This window comes from Phaethon lepturus, unplaced genomic scaffold, assembly GCF_000687285.1.
Source record: "Phaethon lepturus isolate BGI_N335 unplaced genomic scaffold, ASM68728v1 scaffold35821, whole genome shotgun sequence".
Taxonomy (NCBI): Eukaryota; Metazoa; Chordata; class Aves; order Phaethontiformes; family Phaethontidae; genus Phaethon; species Phaethon lepturus.
Genome location: NW_010520505.1, coordinates 39,314 through 56,330, shown reverse-complemented (window position 1 = coordinate 56,330; position 17,017 = coordinate 39,314). Strand labels below are relative to the sequence as shown.

The 17,017-nt window shown below is 42.7% G+C and overlaps 1 protein-coding gene across 2 annotated transcripts; it reads right to left on the bottom strand.

Moving 5' to 3' along the window:
- Positions 1 to 935: 935 nt before the first annotated feature.
- On the bottom strand, positions 936 to 16,479 carry PAK6 (p21 protein (Cdc42/Rac)-activated kinase 6). Of its 2 annotated transcripts, XM_010297404.1 has the most exons (8): positions 16,276 to 16,479; positions 11,200 to 11,817; positions 7,512 to 8,003; positions 7,137 to 7,270; positions 4,193 to 4,319; positions 3,887 to 4,012; positions 3,094 to 3,228; positions 936 to 1,103 (listed from the first exon to the last, which is right to left on the bottom strand). In XM_010297404.1, the coding sequence occupies exons 1-8, from the start codon at positions 16,477 to 16,479 to the stop codon at positions 936 to 938; spliced, it is 2,004 nt and encodes a 667-aa protein (XP_010295706.1). The 2 variants fall into 2 exon arrangements, with proteins under 2 accessions (XP_010295706.1, XP_010295707.1); XM_010297405.1 differs by lacking the exon at positions 3,094 to 3,228.
- Between the last annotated feature and the right edge of the window lie 538 nt (positions 16,480 to 17,017).

The window sequence follows — 17,017 nt, the reverse complement described above, 5'->3', positions numbered from 1 at the left end:
CTCCTAGAGCATCTCCAAAGCGCTACCCAACAATTGTCCCAGGACAGCATTTCTCAGCCTCTCTTGGGAGAAAGGACTTGGAAAGAAAAAACATAGGAACAAGCTTTCACAGACTCTCCATTCCAACCAGCACAGGAGGTGTTGCATATTGTGAATTTTCAACCACGAGATCCTGGTGGCAAGAACATCTGTCTTCACAGAGCCTGTTGTGAGGCCTGTATCCAAGGGTTTCCCCCTCCAAAAGTTTAAGATCATGAAATGGATTCAAGATTGACCACTAAACCATACATATTCCTCAGCAAAAGAGAAGCATGTTGATGCAAGAGAGCCATTTAGAAACAAATATATACATATCACATCTGCTCCCTAGGAAAATACGTACAGTTTTCTAGGTCCACATTTAACTGAAGGAAATTAAAATCATCTGTGAAAAAGTCTCAGAGGAAAAAATTGTCAAGTCTTTGTGCATTGTTTGAGAGTTTAAAGGGGTCTGTGCCCCAAAATGTACATTTGAGTCAGCTCAAGACTCCAGTGTACAACTAAGGAAACAAAGATCACATTTCTCATTGGGAAATATTGTTCCAGTTCAGTAGTCAGCAGCCAAGGTTTGCAGGAACTTGCAGACATTCAGAGACGCAACTTCAGACTCCACTTTAAAATGCCATTCTTCAGAAGAAGTGATCCACAAGCCATGAAATACCTGCTTTATTCTTGAAACATACTTGGTCTTATTTGGATCTAGTATGTATTGATTGTCTTCAGCAAAAGAGAAGCCACAAAAGGCTGAGAATGCAAGGACAGTATTCACATTCATCCTCTAAAAAGATTGCTGACAAGTTTCAAGCACCATTCAAAGGACAAGGCTGCCTGGTTTCTTGATTATTACTTTTTTTAATATATAAACATTTTTTCCTGGCATTTCCCCTTATGTAAAATCAGCAGGTAGAGGTACGCTTTCTGTATTGTTGGATAAGGGGGACTAGGCATTCTGGAAGTCCTGTCTGGAGCAAAAAGGGGTGATCCAGAAGTTCTTGTGCTGTTGCTCTTTCTAGCGGATCCCGTGTCAACATCCTTTCCAAGAAGTCTCTCAGAACTGGGGAGGTCTGTGAAAAAGCAACCAACCAAGTCAACCTTGTAAAGGAACCAGGCAAGAGTGCATGTGACAACAGGTTGCTGAGGTAGGTTTGGTTAAAAAGGGTCCTGTACATTTCAACTTTGTAATGCTGCTTTTGCACAGAAATGTAACATGAGAGAGCATGCTCCTTGTACTGCAGTAATAACTTTCTGTCACCAGCACACACATTTACACAGGCTGTTTTCTTTTTCATGGGGCACAGCAAATTAAGACAAGACTGCCTGTCATATCCTTCCATCTAAGTTAATTTTATTTCCATTTTGTTATTTAATCTCTTCTGCATTTCAGCTCAAAAATTCAACAGAAATCCTGCTACCCGAGGCACATCACTTGGATGTGAAGGGTTGATCAATTCATTCTTTTACTGGCCACAGATTGTGCAAAAAGTAGTTAAACAGGATTCCCAAATAGGTTTTGAGGGTCTGGAAACCTAGTGCTGCCAGTACAAGAAGATGAAGAAACTGCAGAACAGTATACCAAAAAGCTAAATGACCTCAGCAGGTTTGTCCGTTGAAAGATGTGGAAAAGCCTGTTGAGTAGGCAGACCCAAGAACCACTTAAAGGCACTGCACATCTCTTGCTGGTGGTAATCCTCTGCATCATTAAAACCGAATAAAAGATTAACTTGGTATATATTTATTTATTTTAATGCTGCTAATTACATCCATTTTAGACTGGGGGCATTTTCCCAGCTCTGGTTAACTTAGAAGTAGATCACGAAACACTGTTCACTCTGAGCTACAGCTTATTTCATGAGTGCTTTGAACAACTTCACTGTGATTGCGAGAGGGAGAAGGCACAACACAGCTAAGTACGAGTGTCAGGATCCAGCCTTTATCCTCTGTCGATAAATCTAGTTACGCTTCAGCAAAGCAGTGGAGATTTAGGGGTAGGAGGGCATCCATTTAACCTGTTGCACCCATTACTACAGGGATTGACCACAGTGAGCCATTAACTGTCATCGGAATGGAGGGCTGGATCCACTGCTGGTGCTGAGCTCCACTCAGACAGCACAGAGATGGGGTAGGATGGCCACCAGTGCGGCAATCCAGAGGTCTGCTGGAAGCCAGTTTGCATCCCAGGACAAAGTGGAGCAGAGCAAGGCTATAAATGTCTCTGGCTTTCATGGCCCATGGTAGGGCCATCTCACCAAGCAAAGTGTGCAATCCAGAACAGAACTGGCTTTATGCTGCCTAAGGAGCACAAGCACTGGGTCCAGAACGTGACCTTGAAATTTTAATTAGTGTTGCAAAGGCAAAGAGGAAAGTGCAGCTGTTGATGTTTGAGTGTATGCTGTTAGTTCAGCAGTCTACTCTGTTAAATAATTCAGTTTCAGCAGCTGCAGATATTCTGATTAATTGGAAAGGCCGGATAGCTCAGAATGCTGCAGAAGCTATTTGATCTCAGAGGCTTGGACTGAAATGAAAGGAGGACTGCTCTAAGTGGTGACTAAAAGGTAATCACTGTATTTCTTATGTCACTGCTACTTTTTTTTACAAGAAACCATGAAGCTGAGTTCATCTTCAAACAGCTTGCAGTGTCTCCATGAGCTACTGTCTCTGCTGAGCTCTCCTGCTCCGACCATAATGCAGTCTTTGCAGTGTTGAAAGCCGCAAAGCCAGAAACTCTCAAGAGCAAAGATCCTCCTATTTGCTTCCCTAGAAGATGAGCTACTCTATCGACATCAGAAGATGTTAACTGCTGGGTCCACCTGAAGCAGCTTTGATTTGCATTATCAGGTTTATGCCCAAGTGACCTTACATTATTAGGGCTATTTCCCAACCAGCCACTAGCTGTCAGCAGCAGCTTGCATCCACTGAAGCACCAGAGCCAACAAAGTTGCCCAAGAAACATGTCCTAGCAAGATCACTTTCACAGCCAGCTTTACCAGGAACGGCTAATACAGATGTGTCCCCACAATATTCATCAGGTTTACGAGTGTTTGCCAGTATGCTCACCCTGTGGAAGTTTTTCAGTTTGGGAGGAGGACTGTCACGGAGTCTCTTCATTGCCTGGACTGGAGAATCACTAAAATAGGGGGGTTCTCCATCCACCATCTCTATCACCATGATCCCCAGAGACCAGATATCCACCTGTGGGAGCCAATGTCACATCAATACACACAGTTCAGAGCAACAGGTCCTTGCTTTGTTGCCTTCACAAAGACTGCAACACCCCACCCATGACAAACGTTACTGTGAAGAGTAGAACATTAACCCACTTGATGCTACTGGACTCCTTACCACAGTTTAACCAAGACAGCTTTCCACCTAGGACTGAGCCACACTGGTGTTGCAACATGTAAAGGTCTGCAAGTAACTGCTTGTGCTACACCTGGTTGGTTGGTAAACAAAACTAATCAGTCTGCTGCCACCTGCCCATAATTTCAGAGCTTCCATCTGTGCCTTCCCTCTTCTCCTCCCCTCCCTTTATGGCATTGATTGATTTACTGATCCATATCATGTCACAAGCTGCTCCTTGCTAACACCTGTCCACACTACAGCAGATACAAGCCTATGCCAAGCTTCAGGTTTAAGAATGAAGTTTACACCCTCTTCCTGGAAGCAGAAGAACTTGTTTTTCTACACTTTTAGGAAATATTGATATCATAATCAAATCTGTAGTCATAGGTGTCTTTATACTTTAAATAGACTCTAGAGGCTCTTCCTAGAAGACCCAATAGTAATTTTCCTGTGACACTTCAGAATATTATTTATATACCTCTTCTGGTATTAGGGAAGTGTCCCTTACCTCAGTGGTGTATGGTATCCTTGCAATAACTTCTGGAGCCATCCAGTAGGGAGTACCTACTAGAGACTTTCTTTTAGGTACATCTTTACTGATCTGAGCACAGAAGCCAAAATCTGAGAGCTTGACCTGTACAAAGAGAAAAGCAACCAGCCTTAAAAATAATTTTTAAACAACATGGAAGGAAACACCGAAGACAAAGGGAGTAAGAGGATGAAGTACAAACAAGAGATTGAGAACAGAAAGAAAGGACACAGGCTAAGACTACAGCAGCAGAAGACAGGAAACAATTTGTCTGAGGAAACATACCCTTCCATCCAGTGTCAAAAGAATGGAGTCGCTCTTGATGTCTCGGTGAATGACCCCCTGAGAGTGAAGATAGGACAGAGCCTGCAGCACTGATTCACACACTGTTGCAATTTGCTCTTCATTTAGCCTGAAATTAAAGACACAGGAGTTTAACTGCATTGTACTGGGCAGGTCCTCTTCACAATTTCAAAGTTGAGTTGCAGATACCTATTTTGGTTCCCCATGACCATTACTATCTCACTTTTACTGTTCCTCTACGACTGTTTTTTACTGTTGAAAACATTTCTGTCTTGACAGTTAGCAATTTTAAGTTTTTGTAAGTCTAATACAGAGAAAGTGCATTTTAAATCTTGTATCTAAAAACATTCTGCATGATGGATGCTGTTTCAAGCAACTATGATAGGCAAGACTGCTCCTTCATGCCAAGGTGCCACTGTAACTGTTGAGATAGCTTTCTTTTTAAAGCAAATATAGTAAAGCGATTGTTCACAAGGCATATTGTGCAACTTTATCCAGAAAGCATCTAAACACGTAATTTGATAGAGAAAATAGGGATCTTTTACAGGTTTCATGCAGCTAGACACTTTGGATACTCTTATACCTAACTAAAGGTAGCACAGGTTACAAGCAGGGAAGACACTCCCGAATTTTACCACACTCTCTGTTAGCACACTGAGTATAAGCACCAAGAACTTCTTTAGAAGCTCTTGCTGTTTGAAATACCAACACAAGAACCTTCATGACCAAGTAAAAGTGAAAATGGTAGAAATGAAAATTAACTCCTTTAACTGGGGACAGTGACAGTGTTCTCTGCACGTTTATACTGAGCATTGCTGTAAGTATTTCAAAGAATAGCCCAAGTACTCAGTTTGAGTACTTTTGATTCTCAGCCTGTCTCTAGCAGTTGTTTCAAACAACTCTCAGCTGAGGGCACAGAAATGATACCTCCTCAAATCCATGTCTGCAAGTAACACTGAGGAGAAGAGAGAGCCCAGAAGCCAGAACTGTGCACAGTGCACCAGTACCTTCTAAATACACAAGAGCCATTTCTACACATTCATGAAGGAGGTTGCACCACCAGCTGAAAAATTTATACCTCCATTGCTTGTTTGGTATTCCATATCTTCCTATACCAAATCGACCATCTGACCAGGACACTGCATGCTGTGGCTGCCCTGTGCCATGCTGATGGTGGAAATATATCAGAAAGAGAGCAGAGGGCTACTTCTGCCATTATTATTTAACCGCTAATAGAAGAGGGACTTCTCCAATACAGAACCTAACCTATTTAGAAACAGTGCTTTTCATTTCATAGTGCATGAGCTGTAAGAAAAGTTGATACAGTTCTGAGCTCTGTGGTTCTAGAAGATAACAAGAGGGGTACTTTCAGCTTGTCATATATGGAATTTGGTTTCAATCAAGTGAATGCATAGTATAAACCAGATTACTAGAGGATTAGCTCACTGCTGGAGATGCAAATCAGTTATCACCTTCAGCAAATGTTTAACAAGTGGAATGAGGGTATTTTCTTTCCTGTGAAAAGCTGATAAAGGCTCGCAGCTTACTTTTGATAAATGTTATCATTATAACAGATCCTATTTCCACTATGTAGAAAAACAAGCATTCATTAAAAGGTTCAAAGGAAGGCTTTGTAAAATAACTCAAATCTAGGCTGAGGTCCCCCAATGGAATTCAGTCTCACTGGTGGGTATAAACTACACAGCTCCTTCATAAACCTCTTCAGAATATTTTTTTTTATCTGTAGTTCCATTGGTTCTAATACCAGCTGAAAGCTACAAGAGCTTCACTGGCTCTGCAATGCCCTAACTCAGCATTCTTCAGGACTAAATGTTCTTTTTCCTGTCCAGGAGCAGGTACATGACTTACAATGAAACCCTGGGTCTCAGACCCTGAGATGTGCCTCTGAACTCAATCCTGGAGGGCCTGGCCACCTAAGTGTTTCCAAGACATTCCTTACAGGTGGGGTTCTAGAGTCTACAAAAGACAATGTGTCTTTTTTATGCCTCCCAAACACATCACAGATGTGCTTCCAAAACAGAGAACCCAACAGAGCAAGATACATGCCTTAAATCCACCACAGGATCAGTAAAGGCTCATAAAAGCACGTAAGTGAATTAAAGGCATACTATGATTAAAAAATAAAAGTAAATACAATTAGTGTTAGCAATACTGCCTAATTGTAATCCAATTAAGATTCTGAATCTTCAAAAAAGGAAAGCTCATCCTACGGCCTTTCTTGGTCAGTCTTTTCATTGGCGTTCCCTGCACCAGTTTACAGCCTCGCAGGACTGCTCGGAAGCAGGAGGGTGCTCCAGGGTCATGGGTAAGACACGATCATAACAACTGCATCACCAGAACACTTTAGAGGCCGTTTGAGAACAACTTCTTTTCCCTCCAAGAATGCTTTGGGCATTAATGAATACGAAGTGGTGTGGGTAAAACAAATCTAGGAGAGTGTCCAGTAGTTGCTATCTTTAGGCAATGAAATTTGGGAAGGACTCCCAGAACTCAAGGCTCTGCTGCACTCCTCCAGAGGAGTTAGCCACAAATACAATCTCACTAAGGTTGCACCACTGAAAACTATTTCTGCACGCTCTTTAATATTCATTCAATGAGCTTCCTGGCCAGAACACAACAGATAGAGTAAACAATACTTTTTATGAGTACTGTGTTTTACAGGGAAGGTCATCAAGTCGATGACTAATGGATATCTAAAGGGATCAGTACTGTAAATGAGGTCCCTTCTACATCAGAAGTATTATTACATACTTCAGATGGATGACAGTTTTAAAGTGTAGTAATTTCAGGGCACTGAAAACACAAGATCTCCAAGAGAAACTATTCTTCCCAGAAATCTCCACTCTACTGTTCTTGCCTGTCAGGTGGGAACACAAACATTGATGTTTTGGATTTCACTTCGTACCTGATCTGAGACACAATGTCTGTGAGGGCTCCCCCCTGCAGGAACTCCATCAGCACCCAGAGCTCCTCTCCCACTAGATAGCTCTTGTACATCTCCACTACGTTGACATGTTGATAGTCCCTCATTATCACCACCTGTAAAAACACAGTGGACAACTGACCACCACAAAACTTAATCTTATCCAACAAAGCAAGCATGTACAACCCTACAAGTACAATGCAGTAGCCTCCATCCCACCATCACCTTCCTTCTTGGTACCAGCATAATTCTATTAAAAGGAAGATGTCTCCTGCTCTTCCCTTCTTTTTACCACAATGACTGTTCCCATGGCTTTATGGTGAAGAGCAAAACCCCACCGCTCATCACTATACTCACCTCATTAAAAAGGAGCTCCCGACGCTGCTGCTTTCTCAGATCCATCATTTTCACTGCCACCTGCCGCCCTGAGTGCTTCTCTCGAGCAATACAGACGATACCCGTGGACCCTTCACCAATCTTTACGTAATTCTCCAGCAATGTCCGGGGATCCCCCTGGTCCACTACCATCCTAAGGGCAGCTTTGAACTGCTCATGAGTCACAACCACTGGGTCCTCACTGGCCAGCTGCCCTTTCGCAGAAGAGTCCTGGGGAAGGTGGAGGTTGCTAGAACTAGTCTGAGTCTGCCGGTTCCTGGGAGACCCTGCCGGTGACGGCCTGCCTTGTGGCAGTGCAATTGCTTTCTCCACTGTTGGTGACTTCTGGGGAGTCCCAGCTTCTGAGATCATCCTGGGGAAATCGGATGCAGGCTGATCTGATGGAAGAGACTGGGCTTTGGCTGCAGGGCTGCATGGTGAACCCCACTGCTGGGGCCTGAAGAAAGCATTAGGCTTTGCGAAGAACAAATAAGAAAGTGGAAGAAAGAAAAAGTCATGGTTAGATTAGCAAGAGAAAGAAGCGGCAGGAATCAGCTGCATGTTATGCCACTCTGGCCTAGTACATTTTGTAGCTGTCTGGAGTCAAGCGCTGCTGGAGGTTCTTGTCTCTGGGTCTGCCCAACATATGCTGCATGACTAGGGGAAGACACAGGGATGCAGATTTTCAAGAATCAGTTCCAGGATGGGTGCTATGCTTTAAGGATCTCCTAATTAAGGCAGTTTAAGAGGGACCTTTTAAAGCATATGCTTAAAAAAAACCAAAAAACAAAACCCACAGGAAAAAAACCCAGCTGATAAAATGCATTCCAACCTTGCCACCAAAACTCAGGGGCAACCTGTGTTGCAGAGAATTTGAAAATCCTTTATCCCTCTGTGCCTCTGATCTTCCTATATATAAAAGGAAAGAAGATTCATGCCAAAGCTGTAAATCACTTTGATGTCTTGGCCTAATTCCCTTTGGGTAATTACATACTGCCTACTGAAAACTCTCTCTGCACTTTCCACTTGTACCTGCAGTGCATTTCTGTCAATCAGACACAGAATTCGCACTCTGTTTTGGGAAAAGCATCATTAACCGGGACAGCTGTGGGTGGCCAGCATGACACTTCAGCTACACAGAGCCACCTGTCACTTTGCCATCTTACTGGCTCAAAACTGTCCTACAATTAATTTGGATTAGCAGTGCTCTTTCCCGAAGCTCTCAAGGCTTTCGCAGACCTCCCACTCAAGTGCCAAGGAGGCCCAACCCTGTTTAGTTTGTGAGTTCTCGTAAGATCACAGCCTGCAGTAGCGTGGCTTCAGGATACATATTCCCATGCTAGCATTAAGCATAGGTCTCCCAAGAAGGATAAATCTTGAAGTGCTAATACTCACCCTGGAAACGTTGACTAATTAAAATTCAACAACATCTAGCAGGTTAGGTATAAAATACATTATATACATAGTTATATGTAAAATAATAGTGGATCTGACAAAGTAGCAGCTTCAGAAAGAGCAAGCCAATCATTTATATTATAGGGCAAAATAAAAACTTCAAAGCAACAAGCTTTTTCTCTCTCACAATTCAGGCAATTATTAATAAAGTTAATAATATGGGTATGGGAACCAAAAACTGCCAATTTTTAAAAGGGCACTCATTTTCTCTGTCTCAGACAGAAAATAATTGTATAGAATTTAATTCTATGCACTTTGGTTTTTAATCAAGGATTTTTGTCAACAGTAAAATCTGCATAAGCCTAACACATACAGCTCATTTTCACACACACACAGGCCCTGAAAGTATGATTTAGTAGCTCCTGGCTTTGGGGTGCAGGATGCGCAAACACAAACCGCCTGTCAAGAAGTTACTTCCTCCTCATTTACCAGCTCCACCCCTGCAGTCCTGTAGAAACATGCTCATGGCAACGAAGTATTTATTTCCCAACTCTTGTTTTGTCTCAGGAGAGAAAAAAAAAAAAAAGTTTTATATAACCTAGAGCATGCAAAAGGGCACACAACACACATGCAAGCTCACACATGCTTGTCTAACCACATGTAAGTATTATTTCCTGCTCCTGTCATTTGACAGCCCCTGTATACGCGTTTTCAGTCTCTGGACATTTTGAGATGTCACTGGTTCTCCCACTCCTTCCCCCCGTACTAGGTTGAAAGTAAAGAGCACTTGACCTTCCCATGGTGACTACAGGCAGCCTATCAAGGCACCCACATCCCCATTTTCAGCCAATTATTTCCCCTTTCCATTTCATCTGCAATTATGCATTTCTTACACGTCACAATTAGACATCATCATCTCCATTTGAAAGGGAGACTAAGGTTTTAATCATTGGAGGCTGCTAAGAACAGCTTAGATAAACAATTAGTGATGGCACAGATCCTTCACTGGAGCAGGGAGATGGACTAGATATCCTCAAGGTCTTTCCTACTCCCCTCCTCTCACAAGCAGCTCGAGTTCAAACACACCCAAGCATATCCATGCACACACGCCATTTAACTGGTAACCTCTGCTCCTCCTCGTGAAAGTGCTGAGGCATGGCAAAGACAATCTTGCTAGAGAAAAAAGAAGTGGTCAGTTCCCCTAAGTACTCAGGGATAGGCCTCCAGCCAGTATAGATCAGCCCAGAGTCAGAGACAGCAATAAGCGTAGTTTGTGCTACACAAGAACTGCATTCCTTTAAAATCCTGCTCCCCGGTAAAGCGAATCAGCGTGGAGAAGGCTGTGTCTGAAAGCCTTGAGCCTGATCCTTGTGCAAACTGCAAGAAGCTGCGTCAGAGAGAGCCCCACCCTGCAATACACTTTGGAGCAGTCAGTTTTGTTGGGCCAGTGGTTCCTGTCGTCTTCCTCTGAGATCAGGGACTCCACGCCTGCTAGAAATTAGCCTGGCCTTGCACCAGCCCAGCGCAGCCTTTGAAACCACTGTTGAAACCACTGAGCAGCTGTGCAAGGACAATGAGTGCTGGGTTACCCTGGGATGAATTAGCAGCAGTGGCCTGAAGGGCTACATTTCCTATCCAGTAATATGAGCCAGGAGTTTTTCTCCTAGTTTAATAAGAAGGGAGTCATTCACTCAGGGTAGTTTTCCTGGGGGAGATGTAGCTATGAGCTGTCCCATCCTTACCAAAACCAACAGTCAGATTTCCTGTTTGACAGTACTGTGGGTGCTGATGGAAACGTTCCTGTTGTAGGCAGGTTGGCAGATACAGCTATAACCTACAAGGTCTCCTGAGTTGTTCTATTTTGCACAGGCAAAAGAATACATTACTAAGGTAAATTACAGCAATTTCCTAAATGGCAAAAGCACATTTACGCTAGTATAATGTCATTTAAGTTATGACTTTACTACTACAGAAGGGCAAAAATGACTAAGTCCTCTACCTTATTCCCAACCTACACCCCTGCAAGCACAGTTCCACTAACAAGCCTTTCTCATGTAGATCTGGCTGCCATTTTGAGCTATGCCTAGCAGTATATTCTGTGAAGCTTAGGCAGACTACACATTTCCCCTATCCAGGACTATCTTCATTCCAGCATTAATCATAACAAGAACAGATGGTTGCATGATGTTTGCAATTAAATTTGTTCAGCTGTGTAAGTAACCTCTGGAACTTAAAGTCAACATTGCACTCACTCAAAAATACCTAATAACTATACCTTTATCTGCAGGGAAGGGCCTGACTTGTTTGAGCCGCTGGATGAGGCGAACACACTGCGTAACAGCCTCCTCTTCAAGCTGTTCTCCCTTGATTTGGAGCTAGGGCTGTCCTCCCCTGAGGGCCTGGAGTTTGATTGTCGTGCGAGACAAGGCTGAGGCCAGCACTCTTCTGAGCTCTTTACTCCCGTCTTCTCACTCTCCCCTGGTAGCGTTGGCATATGCTGCAAACCAGAGGCACGCTGGAGGCAGCTGCCGTCGGCACCCTGGAACTCTGAAGGCCCAAGGGACTGTGCTTTCGTTACCATACCATTGGGATGAGACTGTCCGTCCAATCGGGGTTTATAATCTGGCCACATAGTCTGCCTCCGGGTTACCTTGGTCCCACCATTGCAATTGAGGTAGTTTCCATATTTGTCTGCCCAGTCTGCTTCAGGAGTCTGAAGATACATGTCTGGGGGTCTGTCTTCGCCCAGGAGCCCAAGGGACTGAGCTCTCCTCCTGCTGGTGGGGCTCCTTCCCCTCAGAGTGTTTGAACTGATGGCAGAAAGCTTCTGGATGTCATTGAGTAGCCCAGATATATAGCCTTCCACTTCCACAGTGCTGCCCCTCACCACAGTCTGTGAAACATAGGGAAGGGGGTGAAAAAGTTAGAGTTATAAAAATTGAGGCTCAGTTTATCTTGACAGAGATTTGATTTTGTCTGTTTAGCCAAACATTACTCAGGGGATTTAGGAAAAATGAGAAATGTTTCTTACTGTCTTTTTTTTTCATCCTTTACTGAAGAAAAAAACACAGGAATCATTGGGTTACCTCCTTCTGTCAGAGGCAGCAGTGCTTTCAGCCAGAACAGTGTATTCTGCTGCTGCACTCACATTCTGAAGGACAACATTATAGCAAAAATGGGATGTTTTTAGCACTCCCAACTCTCTTGTGCTGAAATTGTGCTACACTACATCACTAACTTAGGCTCAACAAGCTCCTGAGAGCATTAGTTCTCAGACATTACAGCATGTCCTAAGCTCTATCTGCAAAAATCACCTTGCTATTCCAATACAAGGTTCATCTCTCCCCTGTAGCACTCTCAATAGCATTGTAAACATCCCCCCTTAGTCTGGTTTTTGCTAATGCATCTTAATCCTGACCAGTAAAGACCACACAGTTCCAACAATGCATCCCTCCTCTGTTCTTCCAAGCTATTATAATTAAAAATGATGAACAAAGGGTCACAACAGCTCACAACTGCCTTGTAAGCAAACAATGAAGAACAAGGCTTCCATCCAAACAAGCAACAGCACTATACAAGTAGGACACTTGAAGCTGTTGGTATATTATGTAGTGCTCTACCTTGCTTATTCTGGAACTGAAAAGCTTACAGAGGCTTTTTTAGTGCTGGGAACCAGAATGTTTCATTTCTTCACAGAAATTCACAGCATAGGATCACTCCTACACTTTCATGAATCTCTGCCTGAGGAAAATCCTTCCCTGGAGTGATGGCAATCTCCTGTTTGCTAACTGAACTCCAGGGATCTTCTAAAGATGCTGGATTAATTACACCGAGCCTAATATTTAGTTGGTGCAAAACAGCCGTTCCAGTAATTTCAACAGAATGCCACCACAGTGAACAAAATGAGCACCTGGTTTGCTCAGTGTCAGAGAATGAAAGGCAGAACCGAAGATTTTGTCAAACAAGGTGAAGAAAGGACAATCTGACTCATAGCATTGCATACCTGCGTCACCTGCAGCAGGAAATTCTGCTTTTCAGTCCTATTGCAGCAATACACCTTCCTCACCACATACATGCATCCTTCTCTGTGGCCCCAGCTGCTGTCAAGTAAACAACACGCCAGGGACACTAGATCCTCAAACGGTTTCTACCACTTCTGCACCAAACTCGATAGGGGGAAAAAAATACAAAAAGTAAATTGGTCAGAAACCCAGTCTCTGAAATCTGTCAGTGGGGTAGGAAGTCTCTTCTGTCCATTCTAATTCATCCATTAGAAATGGCAGATATATCAGTTTACCTCAGCAATGCATTCAATTAAGAGCACTAGTTCATAAATGAGTCTGAGCAGGGACAGATGTAATACACACACCAAGTCACAGAGCACTTGGCAAGATGCCTCCACACCCTTGCTCATGCTTCCACAGGCAGATGGGAGATGCTCACTGATGGTTCAGTGTTTCTACAAACTGGGAAGAAGAATTACTCAGAATAAAGTTGGCAGAAATCTCAAGAGGCCAGCTAGTCCAAAGTAGATGGTCAAAAATAATTCCAGAAAGACTTGTATCTAACATGTTCTCAAAATGAGAAATCTCCAAGAACAGATGCTATAGCCTCTCTAGAAAATCCATTCCAGTGCTCACCTCACCTCCTAGTTAAAAACTTCCTAAAATTAGACTCAAGTCACTACTGTTGCACTTCTAGGCTATTAAGTCAGTAGTCTCCCCAGTGGACAGAGAAGATGGGAGTTAGTTGTACTTCGCAGCTGTATTTGAAGACTGCATCAGATTAATGCAGAAACATCCAAATTTGAGCCAAATCTATATGGATAGCTCTTACAAAGATCATGCCTTGCTGGCCAAAATTTAGAAATTATCATTTTAAAAAGAAAAGCAACACTTTACAAGCTACAGACAGTATATGTCAAAAAAAGAAAAAACTCTGATAGTTGAATACAGGACTCTCTGTATAAGGGCTTGGCCTAATAGGGCCAATTAGCACTTAAAAGGAAAAAAAAAAAAAAAATCTTACTGTTGACTGGTATCACTGAACAGGAATTTGTTCAAATGAAGTTTACCAGAGATAATCAACTATGTCATGCAGCCTAAGAGAGTATTTGTACTTGGACTTACAGGGGTAAAAAAAGACAGTTTAAGATTCTTCTCTGGTTTTTAAAGGCTATTGGGTATTCTAGCCTTGTTCTTTAAAAGATTTGCACCTCCTTTCAGCTTTTACCATCTACAGGTTTAATACGTCATAGATGAAAGTACTGACCAGTATTAAACTCAGGACAAACTCCAGTAAATCTCTTCATGCACATTTCTATTTTGACAGTGATGCCTCATGCTATTGTTTTGAGTATGCTTTTCCTAATACTGGAGAAAATTTGCTCAGTTTGCTCTTGGAAGGCCATAGGTACAGTGCAAGAGCCTAACTGAAGTCACGATATAAGAGAGAGCCATTATTTCTCCCTGACCCAAAGCCTGATACCCTGTGATTGATGGAAATTGGGTTGCTTGACATAATTTGTTCTTGATAAATCCATGCTGGCTGCTAGCTATTACCCTGCTATCTCCTAGGAAGTGGTTGCAAATAGATTACTTGCTTATTTGTTCCAGTCTTTTTCTGGGAATTGAAATTATTCTGACTGATCTCCAATTCCTTGAATTTCATTAGGCCCAGCTGACTTGAAAATATGTAACTTATCTAAGAAGTCACATTTCTGGTCATGTTCTTTCTTATTCTAGCCTGCGTTCTTATCCCTTCATGCTTGTGTTAATTGTGTTAGCCCACTGATCACAGTTAACCTTTTCAATAAAAGCTTAAGAAAAATCATTAAACATTTACAAATTCTGAGCGTCATTCGTTATTAACTTTCTTCCAAAATGAGTAGTGAACAAATTCTTCCCATCATCCTCCTTCTCCTCCTCAGTGTACTTATGATGTCTCCTTAATGCCCTTTATGTTCTTTGAGAAAAACATCTCTTTTTGTGCCTTGGCCTTCCAGTTTTGTCCCTACATAAATTTCTTTTCTATTTGCCCTTTATAACTTGACGTAGTTTCCGCCCTTCTGAGCAATCCTCCTGCAGTTTAAGCTCATTAGAGAGCTCCTGATCTAACCAACTTGGTCTCTTATTGCACATTTTATCTCTTCTGTGGATTGCAGTCCTATCTCCTACTACATTTTGAACCTCAAAGCACATTCAGGACACCATAAAACAGAAGGCAATACCTCCTCCCTTTTTCTTTTACCTGTTCTTCCTGAGCAAGTTTTTCCTTTCTAAATTAGCATTCTGCTCAAAGTTGCTGATGTGCCATTTAAATTGGAGGTTTGATTTTGCATTGATACTTGCATTATACTAAAATGTAGTCCCATTTACTCCCTGTGTTTTAAGCATCTGTACACAAAAAGCTAAATTCATCAGATAGACAACTATTTTCTTTTATGTCCTTTCCTAAAATCCAAGTAGTAACGTCTCTATTTTAGAATTTACCTTTCAGGTTTTAGGCCCCTGTAGGGTTTTTTTAACTGGGAACAAAAACTTCCCACAAGCTAGCAAGACTTTAAACACAATAATTCTGTAACCATCTTTCATTTCCTTTTCCAAGAGGTCATCGTGAATCTGCCTCTCTTCACACAGCAGGTCCCTGCTGTCACATCAACACACAGTCTCCAGATGCCATTATCAACAGCCATCCAAGCAAGACAGCCATCTAAATGCACCCATCTACAAGGATCAGTAACTTGTTTCTCCTTACTGAAGGACTTGCTTTAAGGACATTCTCCTGTTTACTATGTCCCACTTTCTGATAAACTGCTGTTTTATAAACCCTTTTAGCCTAAAACGTAGTTAAGTCCTGCTCCCTATTGTCTCTCGTTCACTTAGCCATCCATGAACAGCAAGCTAGCGCTACCCCACTCTCTCCCACTCAGGCTTCCCTGTCAACTTAATTACCAGCCAAATTTACTCACCCACGAGAATGACAAACTTGCTAAAACAGGTCTCTCCACAAATTTTCCTCTTCTCTTCCCCGTACAACAGCCGAACACATCCTAGGCCCTGTCAGCTACCACAGGAGCTTTCACAGGTCCTTGTTAAGATGACAGGCAGCCAGCTGGTTGTAACAGTGACACTACTGCAGTTAAGGATACTACTGTCCTTATTTCTGATGAAGTTACTATCGCCTTAAAAAAGGGAAGTGTTAAGAAAGTCCAGACCCTGCTATCCACCGAGTTCCTTGCAGACGTCACCCTTACCCCCATTTAAATATATATGGGGCACTGCAAACACTGCCTCAGCTTGGGCCTCCCTGCTAGCCAAGGGAACAGGAAAGAGTAGTCTTCCTCTCTTACCTTCATAGGCTGGAGTTGCATCCTTGTGATCCTTGAAGGGTCTACCACTGGCTTGGGGCGCCTCAGCGTGTCTAGAATATTCTGCCATTGAGGTGGCAGGCCCACAAATTTGCCCTCCTTTGGGTCAAATGAAGTGTGGACACGGTGCTCAAAGTTCTGCGGAGCTGAAATCTCTGGGCGTTTCTTCTTCTTCTTGCGGAACATGATGCCTGAATCAGAGAAGGCAATACCATTAGTGCTCAATTATATTAGTTAATTACATTGTATTAAGAACATTCTCCAATGACAAGCACTTTAACGATGGAGTTGATCATCTGCTTTTACAGATGAGGAAACAGAGGCAACAAGAGAGCAACGACATGCTCCAGACCACCTGGCAGGTCAGCGGCTGAGCTGGGATTTCCAGTGACTGTTTTAGTGCCCTGCCCACTGTGAAACCGTGCTCCTGTTTCAGAAGAGAGACAGACACCTGTGACAGCTACAGCTGAACTCCTACCACTTGGCTTCCTTTTTTTGTACTCATATTGCCTGATATAAACATTTTAAATATATATATGAGATACATACTTATATTTTACAGGTTAAATGGCTTTGGAGTCCAGCCAGTTAAGACAGTGTTGATTGCACTACAAACCTGGAATGAAAGGTAGTTATGAACAGGACTCAAGCTGCCTTCTCAAGTAAGTAACATACATTCAATTCCTATTTAAAGATGACAGAGTTGTTGCCAAAGGAAGAGCTG